A 25,058-nucleotide genomic window follows, 5' to 3' on the forward strand; every position below is an offset into this window, starting at 1 on the left:
AAGTGCAGTAAAAAACCTAAGTGAACACATCCATTAAACCGCCCAACTGCCAAAATGCTTGTATTACTGAAGTGATTTCAAAAAATAAATATATGAAGTAGGCTATTTCCTTGCATTAAAAGTCACACTATATATTTGAATTCAATTCCTGTTGGTCACAGCTAGCAAATGAGCAATTACTCGCAATGTCTTCCCTCCCTTATGCATTTGCTATGGTTTGTGCGGAGAACTTGCGGCTTCTGAGGTCTGCACAGCTCCTGAGCAATGCAAATGCAGCTCCCATGACAGAGAACCATAATTCCTTACTGACCCAGCCAGTTTAGTTTAACATCACAAGATTGCCCTGGAATCTAGCTGTCTGCCCAGCCACAAAGCTCAGCAAGGGGAAACAGTAGTCATTGCTGCCAGTGAGCCATGCCTGCAATTTCCCTTTAGCTTTCATGTTTCTTGAGATAAAACTTGTGGACATCAGCCACAATCATTTTTGTAAAGCAGCGCTTGGGATCAGAAAGGTTGGCCCAACCCTACTGTACAGTATTACATAGTATGATGCAGTTGGGCAATATATTCCCTGCATCTGTTACACTAAAGTATACTATGTAAGATGAATCATCAGTAGTTTCTATTGAGAATATGAAAATAGGACTCCAGTACACTCCCTGGAGCTAAATACAATACATAATATACACAGCAGTACATCTCCTCTCTCTGCTGTGGCTTCAGTACATCATGACTGCCATTTCTCCTCAAGACCCTTTTCAGAAGCATCAGTAGAGGGTTACGCTTTGATTATGATGTGTATAGAACAGTTGTAATGATAGGCAAATGCCTTAATGGCTTACTACCCAGTTTCTTTGATACCTTAAAAAGTTTAACTTGTATACCACCTTCTGACTATGTATTATCATCTACTGTAATTTTTTGTCTTCAGGCATACATATCTTCCCTCTGACAAACAAAACTGAAATAAATTCCAATTAACTTCTCACATCAAGCTGTAAAAAGCTTCCTGCACAAAATATGGCTTTGCTAGATGTGTTTTTGAGCTGTTCATTGAATAAAGTATGTGTCCCAATTCTTCAGCTCTTCCATGAGGTCCTAACAATACTGAAATCACGGTTGGGACTTCTACTTACTGCAGGTGTCATTTTCAACTTCTGTGCCTAAGCACCAGATGAATGCTTCCAAGGACTCCTGAAAGTACCTTAGTCAGGACTGCCTCCCTTGCCTTAAGTACATCACAAATATAGGCAAAAAGAGACACGATAACTGTAGTTTCTATAAATTTTGGGGGAGTCTGGCACAGCAAAGACTTTCAAAAGATGAAGTTTAGCTTCAGAAAAACAAGAACTCCACTCACTGTGCAACAGATTTTTGTTTTTTTGAAAGGACTTGTGTTGAGATATTTCATAGTTCTGTATTTTAGATCCCTGTTTAGGATCAAAATAATTCAAAATTTAAAAACATTGAACATAGCTTCTGCAAAACCCCAAAATATTTTAGGAAACTGTCCATATTTTTCATCAATTCACTGGATAACCCAATCCAGTTTTTATACAAAAACCAAAAAAATGTAATTTTAGAATTCTATTCTTCTGTGTAAGCATACAAGAAAGGTATTTTATTTTACCTTTTTAACAGGTGATGTAGGTGCCCCTTGGCCACTGGCTACTGAAGGTGTGGTCACAGCTACTGATGCTGACTGCATACTTGTGGTATTCGCATTATTAGTTACAGCTGCCAAGGTTTTGGTCTTATCTGCAAAATATGTATAAGATCATGGTTTTAATTTTTTAATTCAAAATTTCTTCACTTTTACAACACAGAATTGAATTTCTTTTGAAGAAACTTGACAGTTAACTTTCCAAACAGCATTTTATTATTTGTTTCTCAGTGTTTTCCCATCTCACTCCCAATCTGTATAAGTTAGGTCCACCTTTTTTCTGTAACAGTCAGGCACATAACATTTTTTTCCTGCTCAAAGCAGGGTCAATATTGCATACAGACCGGGTTTCTCAGGGCTTTGATGAGTCAGGCCTTGAAAACCTCTACAGAGATTCCACAGCCTCCCCGAACAGCCTGTATTTTAGTAGAATGCTAATGACCATAAAGATTTAACAGTAGGAGGTATGTTCGCAATTAACAGTCAATTTGAACTACAGAAGATGCTAATTCCACATAAAACATTTATTTTCAAATAACTGTGTATGTTGAGTGCAAAGAAAAAATTAACTGTGCAGAGAACCCAGCCAGGGATTCTGGTCATTAGAATGAGAGCTGAGGCATGTACTTGCCTTTCAGAGGTCTGACTTTCTATTTTGTCCCTTGTTTTTCCTACCTAAGTTTCATTGCCTACCTACTGTACCCTCTTCCGCTTTGTTCTTCCTGTGCATATTTCTTCCTCTGTCCCTTCTCTCTGTACCTTAACCCCACTTACGCAAACATACAGAAGTCGTCATGGTTGTCACTGCACTTGCTTGAGCTTCATAATCTTATGCTTCACTTCTGTTTCAGGTATCCAAATTGCACATTCTTTGGAGTGGGATGCTACATCCCATCTGTGCAGTACAGAGCAACATAGGGTTCAATCCCCACTGGTTTTGGCCCTACTATAAACATACCTTTATGCCTACACTACCCGTGCAGCATAGGAGCAGTTAATTTAGAAAGTATGCAATGTTTTCAAGGGGTGTTCTCTCATCTAACATTCAAATTCAACAATGTACTGATCTACGACTGGAAATTGTATCATTAATGACATTGCTATTATAACACTTGTTTTAGTTATGGACATAGTTGAATAGATGTTTTGAATAATTACTTATGCAGTAAACAAATACAAATATAAAAAACCAGCTTACTAACAGTGCACTTAATGAGAAGTTCTTTTTAAACAGAAGTGAAAAATGGTGGTAAACTTCTAGGTCATGGTGATTAAAAGTTCAACAGGGCAATGTAGACAGAGTATAATTTGAGATGACACGCAGGCAGATCTGCTGGAAATTTGCAAATGAGTAAAACAGCTTTAAAATATATAGAAAAAGTTATCAGGAGTGAAAGCATGGAAGGAGAAAAATGGTTTTTTCACAACTGTATTCCAAAATTATTTCAAGGACAAGAAGAAAATAGTTGTACACATGACTGAGCTAACATTGACTAACCTTCAAAAAACACTGAACTACCTCAAAGTAAGGTAAAAAAATGGAACTGCTGAAAATTTTATAATTCAGCATGTTTTGCTGTCCTTTAGGAGATGCCAGCTTTATATTCGTATTTCCCATCTTGGTCTTACAGGCAGAAGTGTGTTTATTTTTAAATTGTATTTTCACATAATCAGAGAAACAGTGAAACAGAATGTAAGTTTTAGGAAAACACAGAAATCACAGCATCCAGGACTTCAGAATACTGAACACTATTAAAATATTTTACAACCAGAATGCTCCTTATATTCTTAAGATTTTTCAACAGAAAATTACTTTAAGCTGAATAATGGGAAAAAAGGGAAAGTACAAGCTTGGAATTGAGAGATGCAGCTCTGCAGGGAAAAGCTTAAAGTCTAGTTTGCCAAATAAAGTATGATAAAGCCTTGTTGATATTAAAAACCCCAAAGTTTACATAAATTAATTCTTGTGACACAGTCAAATTTTCCTGGCACAAACTATCTACTGGTAACGAAGAGAACACAGTTACTGGAGTCATAAAGTTCAGGAGACACAGTTAGTTCAGTGACTGAGAAATTACTACATGTTATATACTACAAGCACTTTGAGTTTATCAAAGCTCAGTCTCTGTAAATAAGGGATGCAAATATACCAAGGTGAAAGACTAATGATAAAACCTGACAGACATTTTTTCCAGCTTAACACTAAAACGTTGGTTTACTTCAAAATACAAAAATAATTAAGCCATAATAGACAGTTTGGTGTTACAACTTATTTTTAGCATCTGCCTACATTAAATATTTATGATATATTGGTTACATCTAAAATCCCTCCATGGTCTTATCTTTTCAGGTGAAAAAATTGGAAAGAGTGTTTTAAAATGGGAATGGACATCTCACTGAAAAGGGTTACTTATATTAAAAAGCTAAGTATAAAATATTAACAAGATCTTTCTAATCACATCTATGTCCATGTATTGTATTGCTGCACTGAAATTCTAAAATTCCTTATTAGTCTTGAACATACATTTTTAAAGACTGATTGCCTGACATTTGTTTTCTGATACGAAAGAAAAAGATGCTATGCTGTTCTTACATCACTATTTCCTTTAAAACTCTGGTAATTGTTCCAAGAACCTCCGCCACCACCACCATCCCCGCCCCCCCCCCCCCTTCAACTGAAGAAAGAAGTAAAAAGGAACATTTTAATCTGCATTCAATTCCAAACTTTTCAAAGAACATTCCTCTTGAAATGAAGTTGTATATGAAGCAACTGTTAATATTAAAATAACAATATTTTTTCTTTTCAGTATACACTGAAAATATATGCACCATTACTTTATGAATACCTGAACCAAGACTGCCAAATGCATTGCTAATTACTTCAGGATGGGAAAACCAATTGCAAATGTTTGCACTTCTGCTGTTTCAATCTCTGCACCAGTTCCACAAGCAAACTGTGAAGCCTTCATTTCGGTTTTGATTTTCTAACTTCAGTGTTTTCTGACATGCTGCTTAAGGCTTGTATTACTCCAACTATTGAATTAAAAGTATCAATTATTAAGTAGCAACCAAATAAGTTTGTTAATAGCTTTAACCTAAGTAGTAAAGACATCTGTTTGATCTGTTGTGACTTGACTTTAAACATATATAAACTTGCTTTAAAATGACTGGAAGCTTCGTGCAATGCAGAAGAATAGATGAAACTTACAGCTATTTAATATCACATGATAGAGAGTTAAATAAGTTTATAAAGTAAAAACTTAAAGACAGACAATACTCCAAATAACGTACCTGTCTCTGCTTCAGATTCTGAATCATCATCTTCTTCCTCTTCACTAGAACAACTGGATTCATCCTTCTTTCCCTCTTCTTCCTCATCTGCTTTTTCTTGCTCCAGAGACTCTATACTAGATGCATTCTTTTCTTGCTCCATAATCAATGTTTCCTTACTGAGTTTGAAAAGAAAAATCCTTACTAAGACCTAAAAAATTTACTAAAGCCTGTCAAGTAGAACTTTGTGACAGCTTGTTATCTCTTTTATGAAGAGCTTATACTTTTTCCTAGTTTACTTACTTTTTGAATGTCTTCTGTGTCTGATTATTATCCATGTTGGCTGTGGATTCAATTAGGGGAGATTTCTTTTCCCGTTTTTCACTATGAAGCTTTGAAACATGTAGAAAGATGCAGTTAAATTGATTGAATGGTATCAGCGTGACAAAATCACAATTGGACAGAAATCTTCTCCAACTACTACAAACACTAGAATGTGTATAAGCTTTCAATGTGTTCAAGTTAAAAATTCTAAAATCTCTGAAACTGTTATTCCAAGTAAGTTATTCGTTGTTGATGCTTCAGATCATAAAATGCCCATCAGATAAGGCAAGAAGAACAGCACCTTCTTTTTTCCAAGGATTTTGGGTCACCATAATTGACCACATAAGGGCATAAAAGATCTTTTGAGATGACTGTGGCATTACCTGAGTTGAAGTCCCAAATCAAACCTTTGTTTTTAATCTATATGCTTCTGAGCTGTACACCACAATCACATGTACAATAAAGTATAACATACACACAGAGATCTACATCTTTACATAGAAAAGGCCTACCAGATTCTGCTTCTTTTGTAATTCTTCTAAATATCCTAGAATATCTTCATCTGCCACATCAAATGCTGTCTGCCCCTGGAGAAAGGGAAGAATTAAACATCATAACTGTACAGCAGAATTTACATATAACAGATTATGATGCCTTATCACATGATGATGCAGGTAAGGAGCACATTCAGAGAGAAAAATTAGAAAGTGTAAGCCAAGCTCTATTACAAACTGTTAGTCTGTCAGTAGTTGAAACCGATTTTGCAATATTGCTTTTTTTGGGGAACTGAAACAGAAACATCCATACCTGATGAGCAAACTATTTTTTAAGAGATAAAAACAAGACTTCAAAAAAAATTTTCTGTCCTTTGAAGGAAAACAACACTACCAACAAAAAGTAGACTCAAGGAATGTGATTCCCACAATATTGGTTCCAAATAACTATTCCAATGGCAGCTGTATGGATGGATCCTGAGCAGTTCAGTATCCTGCCCATCTTAGGCTACCATATACAGCATGTTTTTTTAAAGTGTAAATTATTTAAGCAAACTTTACTAAATTTAAGTGGTCATGCTTTAACATTCTTACAGTAAAACTGTATTTTACATTTTACAATCCATTTTAGAAAAGATCTGCTACAACCATTGTCCCCCCTCAGTGTATGATTTCCATGGGACATACTTGAATAAGCAGACCATCATGTGATTCATTAACACAGAGTAATGCTGTCACCTGGAATTTCTTCAGCTTGCCGTATCTTACATCTACATAGTCACTGCGATTCTCAGGTATACCAGATACCCACCAGACGTGAGATTCTATCTTTAAGGTTTAAATCGGTAAAGATATAAAAAATTCCCTTTCTTCATCTCTACTTGAAGATGAGAAGGGCTGGAGCTCACACAGTTTCACAAAGAAAGCCTAACTTACTTTGATACTGCAATACAATGTTTCCTATTTGGAAATGTGCATTCAAATAGAAGGCTGGATTCTAAGCAAAGTCCTAGATCCGCTGGTATAATAAATGCAGCTGCATCAGCGTGCTGGGTGGACACAGAAATGTTGGGAGGACCACGACAAGATTGGTCAAGTAAGTACTTCTGTACAATAACCCGCAATAAAGACAGAGCTGCCATTTTAAAGTGGTCACAGCAGATTATAAAGATAATTAAAGTTGTACATATTTGTCTCTGCTTACTTGAGCTCCTCAAAATGTTAACTAAAGGCAAATATATTCCTTATTACACTGTGAAAGCTATCTTAACTGGTTAGAAAGGATGGACTATCAAACTACTAGTTTTCATATCCATAAAACTTCTGACCATATAGAAGCACGTGCATCTTTCAAGAAGTGTTACCCAAAATAGCTTGAGGTCCTCTGACATTTGAACTATTCCATTTAGTATAAAACAGCACTAATCTGGAAACTAAACAACAAAATTATCTCAAGTTTATATCTGCATTATGACTACAGTTTTTAATCTGGCCTTCTATTTTTAGGTAGCTATTAAATGGATTTGTTTCCAAAAAATATGAGTTAACCTACCCTGACCACAAAAAAATCACTTTGCAAAAAACTGTTGTAGTTGGAAGGTTGTATCTGAACCCAATCCATAAAAGTTAATACCTGAAGTCAAGTGCCTAAACAATAATGCCCGAGTTCTCTGAGATGCTAAGCACCTACAACTGAAACAAAATCCAAAGGAGTTTTCAATCTTCCTATCTCCCAAAGCAAAAATGCTTACCAGCTTACCTAAGAACACACAGAAAAAGCTTTCCTAGCTTGCACAGACAATCCCATACACCAAATAAAACAGCTTATAACTCTCTGTACCTTATTTATTCTTACTCTTGCCCAGGTTGATTTGAACATACTTTCATGAAAGAGTGCTCTGCAATACCACCCTCCACATGTTCACAACCCCAGTAAAAACTCCGATGGTTAACTTTATAAACTGCCTTCAGTTAATTGTATCAGTTTTTGATTGCCTGATACAAAATACAGTTATACTGCTGATATTTAGAAGTTCTATAAGGATTATACAGAGTTGAAGCTATTTGAAATTTCATTCCATATTTCTTTGATTTTATTATAAGAACTTCAATTTCTAAAGCAGAAAAAGTCATCAAAGACTAAAAATGTTAAGCAGCAGTAGTTTGGCCCTTATACAGAATAAACACTTGCTATTTCATGATCTGCATCTGTATATTTCCCTAATTTATTTTAAGAAGTTCATAGAAAAATTATATGAAGAAACTATCTTAAAAGTTGGGCAGGTATTTTACATATATACATATTGACAGAAATTGGAACTAGGTAAGAATCTATCTGTAAAACATACTGCAAAGAGAAGAGAGCTTTAGCATTTACACAGCTGAATGAAAAGCTCTGGATCCTTGCGACGCCTATGTGAATCATGAATGTATTTATATCTGTTGGGAGCGCGATCTTGCAAAGTCAGCAAGGTATGCAGGCCTTTGCATAGAAGTCAAGGAAATAAAACTTTGGAAGCATTCAAGTTATGTCTAGAAGTCCAGAAATGCCTACAAGTTTCTTCCAGTGCACCCAAACCAGCATATACTGATAACTCCTTAGTATGCCAACACAAGCTGATTGTAAGAGTTAAAACACTACCCAAAGGCATCATCATCTTTAGTGACCAAATGAAAGCCTCTATGCAATCCATCAAGTCACTAATTTTGTGCCTCTGAAATGTCAAGAAACCCATTCTATTTTGAATTTCCATGTCAAAGATTACATGGATAATTTAATATAGAACTAAGCATAAAGCGGGCCTAGAAATAAGATAATCGGAGAATTTAGTTTTGAGCACAAGCATGCTGTTTTGACAAAACATGCATTATATAAAGCTCCACGTACAGTAAACAGCAGTTTATCATCACTTTTCTTACCCTGGCTTCTAAAGTCACTTTAGAGACCAGAACTTTGTATCTTGACAAGGATTACATAAAAATCCTACCACTTTGTTGACAGCCTCCATATCACATAGGTTTTCCACTAAAATGCGACATGCTTCTTCTTTACCCCAGTGAGCAGCAGCATGAAGTGGTGTCCAGCCATCATAATCTTTAATATTTACATCGTAGCGAGCCTGTATTAAAAGCCTAAAGAAATTTAAAGAATTAGATCTTGACACTACTGACAGGGATAAATAAATTGGTACAAAATCATAACATTATTCTACAATAACATCCCTTCTCCTTTTTCATCATACATATTTTAGTTGCACCACTGACAACTGATTAATTTTATCTCTTTACAGAAACATTTGCCTTTTCATTCTTCAGTAGGTATGTATATTTTTAAGGAAAATTCAGGAAAAATAGCCTTTTCTATTTTCTTCTTTATTCACTTGCTCTTCATTCAAAGTCTATTCTTTCTATAGAGTTAAGAGATTTTTCTCTACATGTGCAGTAATAGAGAAATGCCCTTTTAAGGAAAGGAGAGCTGTAAAATGTCAAAAATTGTTAGATACAGTGATCTTATCTAGTAAATGATTACAATTTCCTCCTATTCTAATATTAGTTGCTTGAAACTTGTATCTCCTCCTGTCATTAACATTTGATATTATAACAACCTAGTGTTTATGTGCTTCAATTGCTCTCTGAGAGGGAGCAGAGCTCCTCAAATAGAAGAGCTGCTTTTCAGCCTGCATTCAACACTCAAATTCAGCATGGTTCTGATGTGAGTGTCAAAGTGACAACAGACACCTAACCTGAGAAACAGTTTTGTGTAAAGGGCTATCAGCTCCCTGAAACACTGCCCATAATTTTTAAAAGCCACATAATCGTGAAGTATTCTTCTCAAAAAATTGTGTCTCTGTTTCTCAAGAGCCAATACACTTCTACTAATATCCTCCAATGAGTCAACTTTCACACGTACTCTGCTGCAATGTCTTGGTCTTTTAGTCTTGCATCCTACACAGAGCACACATTTTTGATATTTTGAAGCCATCATGAAAATTGCCTGCACACACACAATTTTTCCCCATCCTAGGAAAAGTACGTGGACTGGACTACAAAAAAGAGTAACAGAGAGCTTAAAAAACCCCAAAACATTGTAGATAAAACTCCCTTACAGACACATGCTATTCTAAAACAAAGTTATTATTTTGTAACAGAATAATTTATCTTCATCATGTTGAAGCACCATGGTTTATTGAAGCAGCACTGCCACTCAGTAAACTAGATTTAATGGTTATAATGATTAAAAAAGCTCTGTCATTCAATTTCTGTCTTGACAAAGCATTACAAGGCTCTGCAGACCTTAAAGGTAGCAATACTTACACAGTCAGGGTGCGTGCTCATCTTCATTCTTGTTACAATATGTAACTGTTCCCAGTATTGTTAAAGCAGCCAAATACATTTATAACCACAGTAAAGCAATGTATTATTAAGTATGCTTTACTTCAGTAAAAGCAGAGCTTTGATGAAGAACAAATTAAGGCTCTGTTACAGTATTTATTTGTATTGTACTAATGAAAAGCTACCTGTGCATTATGGGACACCAATAGTCTGAAGCTTTCCTGGAAAAATTTCAAGAGTCATGATTTTCAACAATATCAAAAAGGCAAAATTAAATTCTTAGGTTCCTTAGGTCTAAAAAACTAATACAAACCCTACTTAATGTATGCAAATAAATATGGTGTCTTGAAAATATGCATCAACCAACTGGCATTATAAAATGGTACTAAGCTTGTTTACACAGTTGGCCATATAAACAGTGTAAGTTTTTTGTCAACCTTTACATAAGTATTCAGGCTCAGTATGTACACTGTGCTCATATTTTGAATGACAAAAGTAACAGCCCCATGATTTATGAGTGCTCAAAAATATAGTATCAACCTCTGAGGAAAAGATAGTTCCAGAGATTATGGTTTTCCAAGATACAACCCCTAAAATCAGAAGTGTCCAATCCTATCAATTCCAAGCAGCATTACATCAACCAGACAACCAAATATGAAAAATTTCCATTTAAACCACACTTACTTTAAGACTTCTGTATAGCCCTTAGCAGCAGCTACATGAAGTGCTGTACCACCAGATTTTGCATGCCTGACATCATTTATATGGCCACTGTTGAGCCACTGTCTTGCGTCTCTTAGCATTATTCTTTCCTCTTCTTTTCGAGCTGCCTCTATATCAACCCCTAATTCAGATCAGGAAGGGGAAAGAGCATACAAAATATTTTAGGTCAAATACTTTAATTCCGTTACGTAATAAATCTTATACCATGTTTATGTGAAACAAAATAACGGCTAAACAATATGAATAATGTTCACTGTTAGATACGGCTATCTTTTTTGAAGACTAATCCCAAGAGGTTATGGAAACATCCATTATTGCATGACACTTTGCATGCATAATGCAGTCATTCCCCCATCAAAACCAGAAAGCTACTAAAAACAGCTCTTCAATTTTAAGAATGTCTACCATCACAGTAATAATCGCTATAAAAAAAGAGATAAATTGTATTTTAACCTTCTAAGCACCAAAATATAAGTCTGGTTCAATGTATCTGTAGAAAGTAGAAAACAGCTACAATTTTTTTACGAGGACATAGCTAAGGGAAGAGGAACAGCCTAGCTTCTCAACACTGATGGTCAGGAAGATGGAGCTGTATTTCTTATACTTTGTTCTAGTTTGTCTTCTATCACTGTGAAACACAAATTAAACAGCCAAGACTTTGGAAATCTCCCTTTGTATCTCAGGTAAAAAAACCAAACCATTGAAAATTTTTTATAGTACATCTCATAAAAAATTACCATACACTGACAAAAAGGGAGAAATGCAATATAACATTTACAAGTATACACATCAAGTTAAACAGCTTAAAGAACAGCAACACCCAAACCCTGAATGGCAAAGCAAAGCATGTATCTGAATCATGTTTTAATTACTACCACATGGAGTGATCTAAAGAACACAGCAGGAAAGGGGTCTTGAAGAGAACAATGCACGAGCATTGCTCTATCTATACTGACTGAATGGTGACAACTTTTGTGATGAAAAGGGACTTCAGAATTGTGGGCATCAAGAGCACAAATTGTATCTCTGTTGACTTCTTACAAAATCTGGATCAACTTTCAGAAAAATTATTCTGTATGTATGATTTGTCTAATATTAGACACTGGTATGCAGGGACTTGGGAAATACACACTTTTGTCTTCTGAACTTTTTGATTTCTTGTGGAGCAAAGCATTAACTCTGATATAATAAAAACAAGTGAAACGAGAAAAAAGGTACTGATTTACTAGATAAACCCACAAACCTCAGCAGTAGTCCTTACAGCCTATAAAACAGAAGTTAAGATGATTTGTAAATTACTTTAGATGCTCCTTGACTCAGATCTAATTATACTTTGTTCCAGTATTTTCTGAAGTTTCATCCACCCCCAAACGGTTTTTCTCTAGCAAACTTGTTTCTATCATGTAACTCCCCTGCTCAACTAAAGCACAATATAAAGCAGACCTCAAACAGAGACTATGCAAAGCTAGAACATCTCTTTTCAAAACTACTCTACATAATCAAATCATTATAATTCTTTTTCAAAGGTTTTATAATAAACAGCCATTTCAGGCTCTAATGTATTCAAAAGAAACTGTGAGCTATTAATCCTTTACAGGGCAAGTGAACCCCCAGAAAATGGAAACCAAACAAAATTCAACTTGACTGCTGCCCATTTAGCCATGCAGCAGAAACTGAGCTAAGGGAGAAAGTGGCCTTCACTAAAAGAAATTATTAATACCACAAAATGAAATGACATAGGTAATAAAGATGATCGTATGTAGTTCAATGCATCATTCTACTGTGTAAAAAACAAGGTAAAACATTGTAATAAAACAGATTCATCAAGCTCTTATCAATCCACTGGCAAGTAAAAAGCCAAAGCAACAAACTGGCAAACTGAAAGCAATTATATTGGCACTGCTGAAATACACTTAAGGCTGCGGATAGCAGACTCATCTTATCTATTATGCTACACATGAATTAGTATTTCACAGATGCTGCAATTCCCCAATTGCAGAGCAAGAAAATCCTTGAAAATTACATGCCCAAATCAAAATTTCCTGAAATGCAGAAAGAAGAAAAGTAATTATTATGTGCTTTTGGAAATACAACATGTCATTTGTTTCATTTGTTTGGTTTGCGGTAGCATATCAAAGTGCTACAACAGAGTTCACTTCTTGCGTATTATTCTTCAGTCAATTCACACTGTAACAGATACTCCCTGTCTACAAACATATTAAAAAAAACCACTATAAAAAGCAAGCAACCAAAAAGCAAAACACACACACACACAAAATCAATGAGAGAAAAGACTCTGTTCACTAAGTGAATCTAGTAAAGTTTATGCTAAGGACAGATGAAAATATAAAATTTTACTAAATTTCATGAAATAACTAAGGCAGGTTATACACGAAGTGTTCCAAACAGCTGACCAAACCACTAGATTTGTCCACTTAAATTAACTAAACCAATCACTTCAGCCTTGGCAACTTAATAAAAATTAATAAAATTAAGTTTTATCAGAAACCGATGAAGACTCATAATCTGGAGGCTGTCTGCAAGATGTAGGAAGATTGTTGAAGCACTAAGCAGAGGAAAAAGCTAAAAGGCACTTGCTTGAAAGAAGCTGTGGTAAAAATTAAACACATAAAAGTTTATAAAACTGTCTCTCTCAAGACAATCCATGACTAAATAAAAATCGGAGCAGAGATTAGATTTTACATCTCTAATAATCTTTATGACTGACAGATAGAAAGAATGAAAACCAGGAACTCTGAATCAGTAATGTATTGATAATCATGTGTTCCTCCAGAAGGCTCCTACATATTGATACATGCACTACTGCAAACTGTAGCTTCCTTAGGCCTTCACACCTGCTTGCCTTTCAGAATGACACAGCAGTGCAGATTAGGAGATCCTGGCAAAACAATTCTTTATAGAGTACAGCCATTTACACGGCAATTTTGCCTGCAAAACAGTACTACACAAATAAATAGTTTACATATCACGTTAGTCACATTTATGTCCATCCCCTTTGTACATGCCCAAGGTCTAACTGTGCATCCTTATCAGCCTGAGTGACCTCACATAAATTCCTATCGTTGTAGAACTGTTCATGTGTGAAGCTGGTCATTTTGAGGTACTTTTGTAAAAAGGAAGAATGGGGAAAATCTCCTCCTAAACCCTGACCTTGAACAGAAGTTCAAAATGGTTAATGCCTAAGCATACTTTCCAGGTACGACTAAAGACCCAGGGAATTATGTCAAAAATAGCAATGTGTTTGCAGAAAAAGTCACTAAACCCAAATATAGACTTCTATCGATATCACAAATGATTGTATTTCTGAAGCCCAAACAAGATATAATGGCTGCAGAGGACTAATGGCTCCATTAACACATTATTTTACAAAACAGTACATTTCTGATCATATATCAACAGAAGAAAGTACAAGAACCTTGCCAATCTAAATAAACCATCCCACATTAATAACTGACACAAACATGGGAATTAAACTTTGTGTCAGAGTAAAAGCTGCTCTCTGAGAGAAGCTAAATACAATTCCCATTATTAACTACAGAAAATGGAATGTAAACAGCCTTTATGATACCTTGTACGGACCTTTCTCCTTGCTTTTGTTTTCCAGACACTATTAAGAGACGAGGGAAAAAGAAAACGCTCGTCACAGGGTTCCAAACGCTTTCTCCATACGGCCCGTAGATGGCAATGCGCTGCCTCCCAGCCCAACTCCAGCCGCAGTGCGCGCTCACACCACCCGGTCACCCAAACTCTCTGGCAGCCCAACAACTTCTTAAATCATTAATAATTCATTGTTAAATGTTTTCATATTTTTTTCTGATCAACTAGTGTTACTCAACAGTTCCAAACGGGTTTTGTGAGCATTTAATGCAGTTCAGCATCAATTTAAACGCAGAATTATTGGCTTAATAATTTCAGGGCTCCTCGGCCATATAAAGGCATGTTTTATAGATACTGCAGGGAAGGTCAACCCGCTTTTTACTTCATGTAGAGAATGTTTATAAACAAATGTAATAGTTTGCATTTTATCCACATAAACAAAACTGAGTTAAGCAATACATCTGAGAGAGTCTCATTACATTTACCTATAATTAAGAATGAGGAACATTTGCTTCTCCTTGTAAAAGGAGAAGGATCTCCCCGATGGTTACATAATAGCTGCCACGCTGCACCATGAACTCCTGATTCACCTCACGCCACCTCTCCCCACTAACTCACCTCCTGAGAATGTTTCCTATAATTCAAAATAACTGCTTAAGCAGTTAAAAATAATTTGAAGAGGACATTCGATGATAAACAGCTACAAAACTGCTCCAAACCATTAGTTAACTCTCTCTACTCGAGACCTAAGGAGAGGCAACATTTAGAACTGGCCAGGGCTAGCCAGCACTACAGCCGCACCTCCCTGCAGTCTGCTAGTTTTCACCAGTGCCACCAGAACCTTACACTACTGGCAAAAGACAACTTCCACAACTATGATATGTTGAAACACTGCAGAGTAGAAACATAAGGGATCATATAGAGAAATTGCAAATACGAATAAGCCTAATGAAGATCAAGAATTACGTGGAACGCAGTGGCACCTATATGCATGGGGCTGGCCCATGATGAAGGTATCAGCAACAGAGAAACAACAAAGCAGGTTCTAAGATAAGTTTTTTGTATAACACACAAAATAGTTACAACAGATGGCATGCAAAGAGAATAGTTGTTCAGCACTACTTTGCAATCATTTCCATAAAACACCTAGTTTCCCTATTTGTGAAGTGTTGGTAACTGTCAACAAATCTTTACCCCTTCTCTAAGCACGTATGTAATTTATCTTCTCACAAAGTATAAAACTAAACTAGGTTTTAAGCTTAGGAAATTATTAAGCCAATAATTCCCCTTTGAAGATTAGGGTAGAAAAATGTTTTTCTTACTACTGGAGTGCTACGGCTTCATGTTTAGGATAACTAGTCCATTAGTTCAGAATTACTATCAACATTACTTACTACGTATCAACAGCGTTCTGCTATATGCTCAGCAGAACACGGATGGCCTTGTCTGGGGGTCTATGGCCCACACAATAGGACATATGGAAAGATGCTTGAATCAAGGGCCATAATTTAGAAGTGTCACGTATGGCGTTAAATGAAGATAGACAGACATTGGATAGTAACACCATAAAAGCTCTCTTTTGTGTCTAACACTCCTTACAACAGAACTTGTAAAACAAGATAATTTATTTGGATCACTGATCATGTCCTCTCTAGACAGGTCGTACTTTGGAATCTGAATGCTAAAACAGGATGAGCAAACACTGCAGATCCGTCAGTCACATAGACCTGAACCGTATTGTATTCTATAGTTTATTCCTGTGAACTTAAGCACCTCCAGAGACCCATTTTTTGTCCTGTAGTTAGACATGTCCTTATAACATAATTCGATACCTGTAAAAATTAGGCATAAGAACAAACAAACTGATGATCTCTAGAAGGCTGAATAGCTGCACAATTGGAAGGCTCTGTTTAAACTTTTCCTATAAAGACAGGTCTGCAAAAGCAGCAAAAAGAGTGAGCTAATATGGTTGATTCTCCTCAGATTTCTAATAAACATCAGATTACATCATTTAAACATATCTGAAATCACAGTGAACCTGGACTGATCCTTCCAGGCAATCTTTTGCCACCAAACAACTCTGCTGATGCCAATATTGAGGAAGCCATATTCACAGCATTAACTAAGCAACACAAAAATGAAACTATAATCAATGTAGGAATAAACAAACATGAAAAGGTTTCAAGGCAAAAATGTTACAGAAAATGTCTACTTAATTTTCACACTGCATGTTTTACCTACACAGAGGTAAGGGTTTTTGGCACTCAGGTTTATTTTCAAAATAAACAGGTTGATCTTCCACTACCTGTAACACTGAGACAGGGATGACCATTCCACAGACCCCACAGTTAACCCACATTATCAAAACGGCAGCACTGTTTTATTTTATACGAGGAGTACCGCTAAAGCTAGAGGGGTAATTGCATTCAGCTACATATATAGTCAAAGACGACACTGTCACAATGCATCCATGTTAATTCCACATTAAGATAAACAATTAAGTTCCTATTTTAGAGCTATTAACTTCTACAGCCAAAACATACACACAATTAGGCACTTTCCAAGTGATCATGATAATAGCAAACAAATATTTCCGTATATATTAATGTTATATTCAAGTTAAGGATGCCATCAAAAGCATATGATTATAACCTTATTGCTGAGACAACTGTCTCGTGATTTAGTAATATATACACTACAAGTTCACATCCATACTTATACCCTTTCTATTCCATTCTCATCCACAATTATTAAATATTTCCTATGATTTCACCCCACAGGTAAATGCCCTTAGTTCTTACACCTTCAGAACCACCCGCTGTAGGAGATCAGGTTCAAGAACATCTAAGGAACCTGAAGGGCACAAGTCCATAGGACCTGATGGAACTGGCAGATGAAGTGGCTAAGTCACTATCCATCATATTTGAGAAACCGTGGCAGTCTGGTGAAGTTCCCAATGAATGGAAAAGGGGAAACATAACCCCCATTTTTAAAAAGGGAAACAAGGAAGACCCAGGAAACGACAAGCTGGCCAGTCTCACCTCTGTGCCTGGCAAGATCATGAAGCAGATCCTCCTGGAAACTATGCCAAGAAACATGGAAAGTAAGGAGGTGATCGGTGACAGCCAACATGGCCTCACTAAGGGCAAACTGCCTGACAAATTTGGTGGCCTTCTATGCCGGGGTTACAGCATTAGTCGATGAGGGAAGAGCAACTGATGTCATTTACCTGAACTTGTGCAAAGCATTTGACACTGTCCTGCACAACATCATTGTCTCTAAACTGGAGAGACATGGATTTGATGGATGGAGCACTCTGTGGATACGGAATTGGCTAGATGGTCACACTCAAGGAGTTGCAGTCAACAGCCTGATGTCCAAGTGGAGACCAGTGACGAGTGGCATTCCTCAGGGGCTGGTGTTGGGACCGGCACTGTTTAACACCCATGTCAGCAACACGGATGGTGGGATGAAGTGCACCCTCAGCAAGTTTGCTGTCAACATCAACCTGTGTGGCACCCTTGACACGCTGAAGGGAGGGGATGCCATCCAGAGGGACCCTGACAGGCTTGAGAGGTGGGCCCATGCAAGGTCTGGCACATGGTTTGGGGCAATCCCAACCAGAAATACAGGCTGAGTGAAGAATGAATTGAGAGCAGCCCTGAGGAGAAAGACTTGGGGGTGTTCGTGGATGAGAAGCTCAACATGGCCCAGCAACGTGCACCTGCAGCTCAGAAAGCCAACCATATCCTGGGCTGCGTCAAAGTAAGTGTGACCAGCAGGTCGACAGAGGTGATTCTCTCCCTCTACTCCACTCTCCTGAGACCCCCACCTGGAGTACTGTGTTCAGCTCTGGGACCCCCAACACAACAAGGACATGGACCTGTTGGAGTCAGTCCAGAGGAGAGCCATGAAGATAATCAGAGGGCTGGAGAATGTCTCCTACGAAGACAGGCTGAGAGAGTTGGGGTAGTTCAGCCTGGAGAAGAGAAGGATCCAGGGAAACCTTACAACAGCTTTCCAGTACCTAAAATGAGTCTACAAGGAAGTTGGAGAGGGACTTTTTACAGAGGCCTGTAGCAACAGTATGGAGTAATGGCTTTAAGCTGAAAGATGGTAGATTAAATATTAGGAAGAAATTCTTTACTGTGAGGGTGGTAAAACACTGGAACAGATTGCCCAGAGAAGCTGTGGATGCCCCATCCCTGGAAGTGTTCAAGGGCAGGTTGGATGGGGCTTTGAAAAACCCAGTCTAGTGGAAGGTGTCCCTGCCCACAGCAGGGGGGTTGGAACTAGATGATCTCTGAGGTCCCTTCCAACCCAAACCTTTCTATGATTTTATGCTTCCAAATTCAGGAGAGATGCTGCATGCCTTCTTCCCTGCTTCTGTGAAACTGAAACTCCTAAGTGGTCTAACAGCAAAACAAGCTAGGTAGAATATGTATATATAAATGCATTCTTAAATACGTGTGTACGCATATATACGCATATCTATTTACATAAAATAAATAAAATGTATAGGCTATATACTGAACCATAGGCTTTAGTGTCCAGTTACAGCCAGGAAGGCACAAATGCTGTCAGGGATGTTCACAGTGCGGTCAGTCCTCAGGACAGCATCCAGTTCCTGTTCTCCACAGAGGGAGGTCACACCATTCTGAAACACAGCCCTAGCAAGCTTTTTCTCACCTGATATGGTGCCTTGTTCAGCCAACATATTTTTCAAACCATCTGAAAGAGACCAGTCTTCTGAAAATCCTTTAGCTTGTCAGCAAGCCAACTGACATGAAAATTTAAGAGGAATGCTTGGAAAACACGTTTTACACAGCAAGTGAAAGGCAGTATTTTAAAACAACCTGCATTATCCCTTTAGAAGCTAACTTAAAGGTTTGTGATAGGTTCTCAGTCATACCACAAGTGCAATGTAAGACTCCTTACTCCAAGGAATAATTTCAGACATTTGGCATTTTAGAAGGGCATTCAAAAGGTCAGAATATACACACAGGGTGATTTATGGCATACAGTATAGTTGTTTACCTTTGGTTTAGTTATTCTAGGCTTTCTTGTGGTCAACGGAAAGAAAAAGTTACCTTAGGGCTACATTCACCTCATCCTAAAACTGACATCTGAGTCACCCTAAAAGTGACTATTTCTCTCCCCTCTAAGGCAGGAATCTCTTCAGTTATAGTCTAAAGCTGGAACACAGAAGTCTATATCCCAGATGCACTGAATACCATCCATAGTACCTGAAAACCACCTAAATTCTGTTAAGTGAATGTAGAAATTCAGTCAACACCTGGATTCAGCACTTCTGACCTCTTTCTTCACATGAGGCTCCGCTGAGTAAAAACACCTAAAGGACAGTTTGAGCACTGCACATTGCATTGACAATTCTCTTCAGAAAATAAATTGAGTGACCTTAAAATTCCTGATTTAGCATGTTTTTGAAAATATATTTAGTGTCCAATATACAAAACCATCCCTCCATGTTCAAAATTACCTTGTCTATTTACTTCATTCTGAAGCAGCTCTTCCATTGCCTCTTCTTCAGCAATATCTAATGGGGTGTCTCCTTCACTATTTACAGCTCCTACATGTGCTCCTTGACTAATTAAATACCTGCCAACAGAAAAAACAAACAGTAAGCAAAATAGTAAAACTGATGCAAAAAAAACCCACCAGCCACTAGGATATCATATACAACGGGTATATGCGTGTACACATACAATTAATAGAAACAACTATATTAGGTATAAGTAAAAACCCTCATGACTGCCTACAACACCAAGCACCTCTATGTCTTTTCATCATAATACCCATTAATACAAATAGCCCTCCATCTGCTCTTCAGTTTGCCACGAAGACTCCTGACATATTTAAAAACATACTTGCAAGAACTGAAAGAAGAAAACGGTTAGAGGACAAACAAAAGTGAACACAAAGGTGAACAGAGATTGAACCACCAATTCCCATGAGCTCCTCATATTAAGCCACTCTTCCTAGAACTTCCAAATTTGGTGGCACATTATGCTTCTATACTATGCCAGAATCATGACTCCTGGTCTCTGAGGCAGCTTCATAAAGTTAATAAAACTAGAATCAACTGTGCTCCTCAGTATTCATAAGGTCTGATTTCAGTGGGGAAAGGGGCAAGGGGGAGAAAGGAAGCAGCGCTTCACACTCTGTTCCAACCCCACTAAGTGTTTTCTTACTTGAAGTACTACTGTCTCAGGAATCAACAATCCAGACTCTGGAATTTATTTCTGAATTTCCAATTAAGTCAAATGGATCAATTCCAACAACAAGTCACAAAAGGATTAAGTCATTTCATTGTATTAAACTATAAGCCTATAAAGTTACTGAGAACATACAGCTTAAAACACTGTTTCTAAGTAGACAATGAACACCTATTAAAACATCAATACAGATCGGTCTTACACCTTCTGACCGTAACATTTCCACTTCCCTATCAAATTCAAAAGTTTGAGCCATGACAGGACTCAACACAAGCAAAAAAACTACAAACATACCTTCTGCCTTGCAGAGCTTAATTTACACTTTCCATATATTTGAGAAAAAAATACAAATAAACCAGTAAATACTCACACCTGAAGAACTAGTTATCGATTTGGTAACAGGTGTATGGAATCAAACCTTGTTATCGCAAAATGTCAAATTATGCAGAAGCCAATCACAAAATTAATCCAACACTACTACAAATGCTTTGAAATATTTCTGCATAACTATTGCCAATTAACAATTGCAGATTCCAGATCTAGAGGCATTGTTTTCCTTATCTTTATTCAATAATTCAGCATCAAGTACTCTTACAGATGTCTATTTTTTAATTTATGACTAAAACAGAACTTGTTATTAAAGCTCTGTAATTATGTCAAGGACAGGTAAGAACTGACAGATCACAAACTGCAAATTAATTCTCAGAAGTGTAACCACATCTCCTGGGACATGCATCATCAGTTGCCACCACTAACTTTGATGCTGGTATGTGGTGCTGGTTGTACATCGTTCCTCTTAAAAAGTACTGATGTGACCCCTACCTTTCTCCAGTTTAAAGATTTGACTTCAGTGGAAATGAAAAAGTAATACGAATTAACATTTCTCAACAATACCAACTGAACTGTTCTAATGGTGACATACCCTTCCAGGTTACAGATCAGGTAATTGCTATGCAAGGTATCTGCTGAACAGGCAAAACCAGCAGTGGGGACACTAACTTTCTTACAAAGTCAAAACGTTGATTCAAAACCAAAGTCAATCACTGACAAAATATATCTTTATAAAAAAGTCCCAAGTCAACATTCATGTTCTTTCAGCCTGTTTCTTCTAATACAGACATGAAAAAAATGATGTTTAAAAACCCTGATTTTTGCCTGTTTCCACGATACCTACTTTTGTAGAAAAACATCTCTCATTGAAGCGGTTCTACTTGGTCAAGCGGGTCAATAACTTACAGACATGATAAAAGAAGAAATCTGTAAGAAAGTGTAGGGAATGAACAAAAGGCTACAGTAGCGTTTCAGAAAGTTATTATTCAGATATATGAACAATTTCATGATCAAATGATCCTTCAAAGCAGACTCCAAAAATGAAGCTGCTTACAGGCCTAAATCAGATCAGCAGAACTAGGGGGATTAGTAGGGTTGGAGAAGGAGAGTTATCCGAGTTCCGCTTTGCACATGCTTACAGGGCTTTGGTTCTCCTGGGTCAGCAAAGGAAGGATGGGTGAACCTGCCCTGAGCTCACAGGATTTAAAGGGATGTAAGAAACAGAAGAAAGATGAAAGGCAGCATGCTACTCGCTAGGGAAGTGAGAAGGGCTCTTTCCTAACCTTCCTTCAGCCACTCTAAGTAGGCCTCTCCTCTGCCAACCCCGACAAAAAATTAACAGCGATTCCCTCAAGTAAATTTGTAGTGAATGAGCAATACCCAGTATAAACCAAATTATTCAAAACACAACTATTTTAAAGACACCTTTTAAGCCTGGTAATAAAATCCATGTTTGTTCTGTTTGCCACATCATTCAGAAACAGATGCCTCTGTCCTGGAAGTTTATGCATTTGTTTATCTTCATTTGCAGTAAAAACAGTTTCAGCAAACCAATGACAGGGTTCAGATGGTGCATGAAGTCATCCTGGTGCCTAAAGGATTTTAGGTTTTATTAGGTAAACTAGCACTACCAAGGGAAAGGAGAGCAATCCTTTCAGACATGTAGGTAACTTGACTGCATCACATACAGAAAGCGAACAGCCTTGGTAAACAAGACTAGGAGAATGATGCCCTCTGTTTGTAATGCATAACCGAGCAGAAGCCAGTACCAGAATAATCCTAAAGATCAGAAAGTTTGGTTGTTTGTCTTGTTTGGGGTTTTTTTAATTACCTTCCAAACAAACTTTACTTTGACTTAATGTTAGTTAAAACTTATAGTATGACTTCAAATATGGGTGTATTTGACATTTCGGTATTTCTGGTACCATCTAGTAAATCCTCCGCATGCAACAGCATATTATTGTGTGTAGGTATGTATGTGTATTTTAAAAGTCATCCAAGTTCGGGGGTGGGGTGGGGGGGAAGGCAAATAATTGCTCTTATTTTAACTTTATTAAATAGGTGTTACCTTCATCTTGAAATTCTGTCTTTCTAAAGTAAACATAATATAACTTTCATTTCCTCAGCTGATATTAAATTGATACAGCTATTTGCATGCAGTGAAAAGGAAATTTGAGCTGTGTAGTAAAAAGTCCAGAACCACGTCCTTGGATACCATGTTCAGAAAAAGGTGCTTTTTATGAAGTTGGATGCAGAGGAAAAATAAAAACATATAGGACTCCCATTGGTCACCTACTTACAAAAGCTTTTGGTATAGCAATTAAATTTCTGTGTTTTGTAATTCACTTGTTGCAAAATAGCCATGTTCAACAGACAGCTACAGAAGAATAATTCAGAAAATCCAATAATTTCTGTAATATTCTGGTAGGTGCTCATTCAAAATATAAATAAATGAGAAGGAAACAGTAGCTTGATCCATACCATGTTTATTTTTGGAGCTGCAAGCTTTCGAGTGTTGACACTGAAGCTAAAAGGTACCTCTTTTAGACACTCTTGTAGTTTAAGTATAGGGAATTCCAAGTACCCCTGGAATACCAGGAAGTACAGGAGCAGGAAAATAAAAGTAATTCCTGATGTTTTGCCCTGATGTTTCCATGATAAGCATTAAGCAGTCTGGGTAAGACTGGAAGAACAAGTTTGCTTTCTGATACCACTATTTTATGAAGGCAAAAATACTACTTCTACTTGAAATTTGTTTTTTAGGAATCACTGCTGTATATTCCTCAATAGCTATTGTAGATTGAAATTAACCACCTTGAAAGAAAACATGAAATATTTATTTTCTATAATTATTATGAAACCCAGATTCTCTCCCATCATATTACAAAAAATAACTTTTGTGAAGGGTTGGAATCTCAGTTATCTCTGAGACAGTAAGTAACAACCCCCTGAAATTACTGTGCAAAAGCCAAACAGTCAACACCAAAACCAAGCTCAGGAAATGGAAGTTAAAAATTTTAACTAGGAACTTGGCCTACAATCTGAATTAAAAAACCCAAACCAACAAAAAACCTCAAACCAACAAAAAACCCCTTACAGCTGACGTGTGTGTGTGTGTGTGTGTGTGTAAGTCTGTTAACAAAATGCATATAGACACACAAAGTAAGTGGACAGGAAGACACCTCTCTCTGAAGACAGTTAAATACAAACTTAAGTCTTACTTGTGAATTTAGAACTTAATCTGGAAGATGCTCAGACTTTGGCTTTACTGAAGTTTGTCAGCTGCAGACAAGATATGCTACAGGTAACATTTTAGTATTTTTTATCTCTGCAACAGAAAGAGGGGCATATGTTTACATTCAAACCTTGCCCCAGTTCACAGTATCTGGAAACAAGTTTGTGAAGTCATTAGGGATATAATTAACTTCAAGTACTCGCTGAACCTGAAGGTCACCAGAATGGTGGCAAGCACAAGGCAGGGCAGAGAAGTGGCTGCTGAATTGATTCAGTTTAATGAGAATTCTTATTGAACTCACTGGAGACTCACTAGTGAAAACAAGAGGACCCATCAGACTAGGCAGAAGACTGGACAGCAGTCTCTAACTCCAAAAACATGAAGACAGGGACCCTCCTAAAAAAATCTCTTGCTGTTCAATGTGTTGTATATACATTTAAAATAAACATGTTTAACGTGGTCTTCCAGGGAGACATGGCTTAATTGCTAGTGGGGGTACTAACCAACAGCAAAACTGGTCTCCCAACAGCTTTTAACTAATCAGCAATTTAATCTAAATCCAGCTGTTTTTTTTTTTTTAAATCCATAGATCATGGAGTTCAAATTAATTCCACGAGTGTGTTAACTGAATGGTAACAGGGAGCCAGAGACAGGAAAAGTGTCACTGTGTTCATGCATCTGTGCAAGCCATCACTTGAAGAAACAATGAAAATAAAATCTGCCCCACAGTCCACAGGATGTAACAACAAAATAGAAACTTGCACATCTTTGGAATACGTATTTTAATTGCCTTCTTTTAAAATGCCTTTCGAAATTATTTCACTGTTTTTTAA

General features: G+C 37.1%; 1 protein-coding gene across 3 annotated transcripts in view; it reads right to left on the bottom strand.

The window, feature by feature from the left end:
• Window positions 1-25,058, bottom strand: part of PPP1R12A (protein phosphatase 1 regulatory subunit 12A) — a 121,704-nt gene that overhangs the window by 39,453 nt on the left and 57,193 nt on the right. For all 3 annotated transcript variants that reach the window (XM_040595284.1, XM_040595283.1, XM_040595285.1), the window contains exons 3-9: window positions 19,925-20,043; window positions 10,768-10,927; window positions 8,739-8,883; window positions 5,770-5,844; window positions 5,237-5,325; window positions 4,955-5,112; window positions 1,631-1,758 (exon numbers count right to left, since the gene is read on the bottom strand). In XM_040595284.1, the coding sequence (XP_040451218.1) occupies window positions 1,631-1,758; window positions 4,955-5,112; window positions 5,237-5,325; window positions 5,770-5,844; window positions 8,739-8,883; window positions 10,768-10,927; window positions 19,925-20,043 (874 nt within the window). The remainder of the gene's footprint in view (window positions 1-1,630; window positions 1,759-4,954; window positions 5,113-5,236; window positions 5,326-5,769; window positions 5,845-8,738; window positions 8,884-10,767; window positions 10,928-19,924; window positions 20,044-25,058) is intronic.

The sequence above is a fragment of the Falco naumanni genome, chromosome 5 (genome assembly GCF_017639655.2).
Source record: "Falco naumanni isolate bFalNau1 chromosome 5, bFalNau1.pat, whole genome shotgun sequence".
Classification (NCBI taxonomy): Eukaryota; Metazoa; Chordata; class Aves; order Falconiformes; family Falconidae; genus Falco; species Falco naumanni.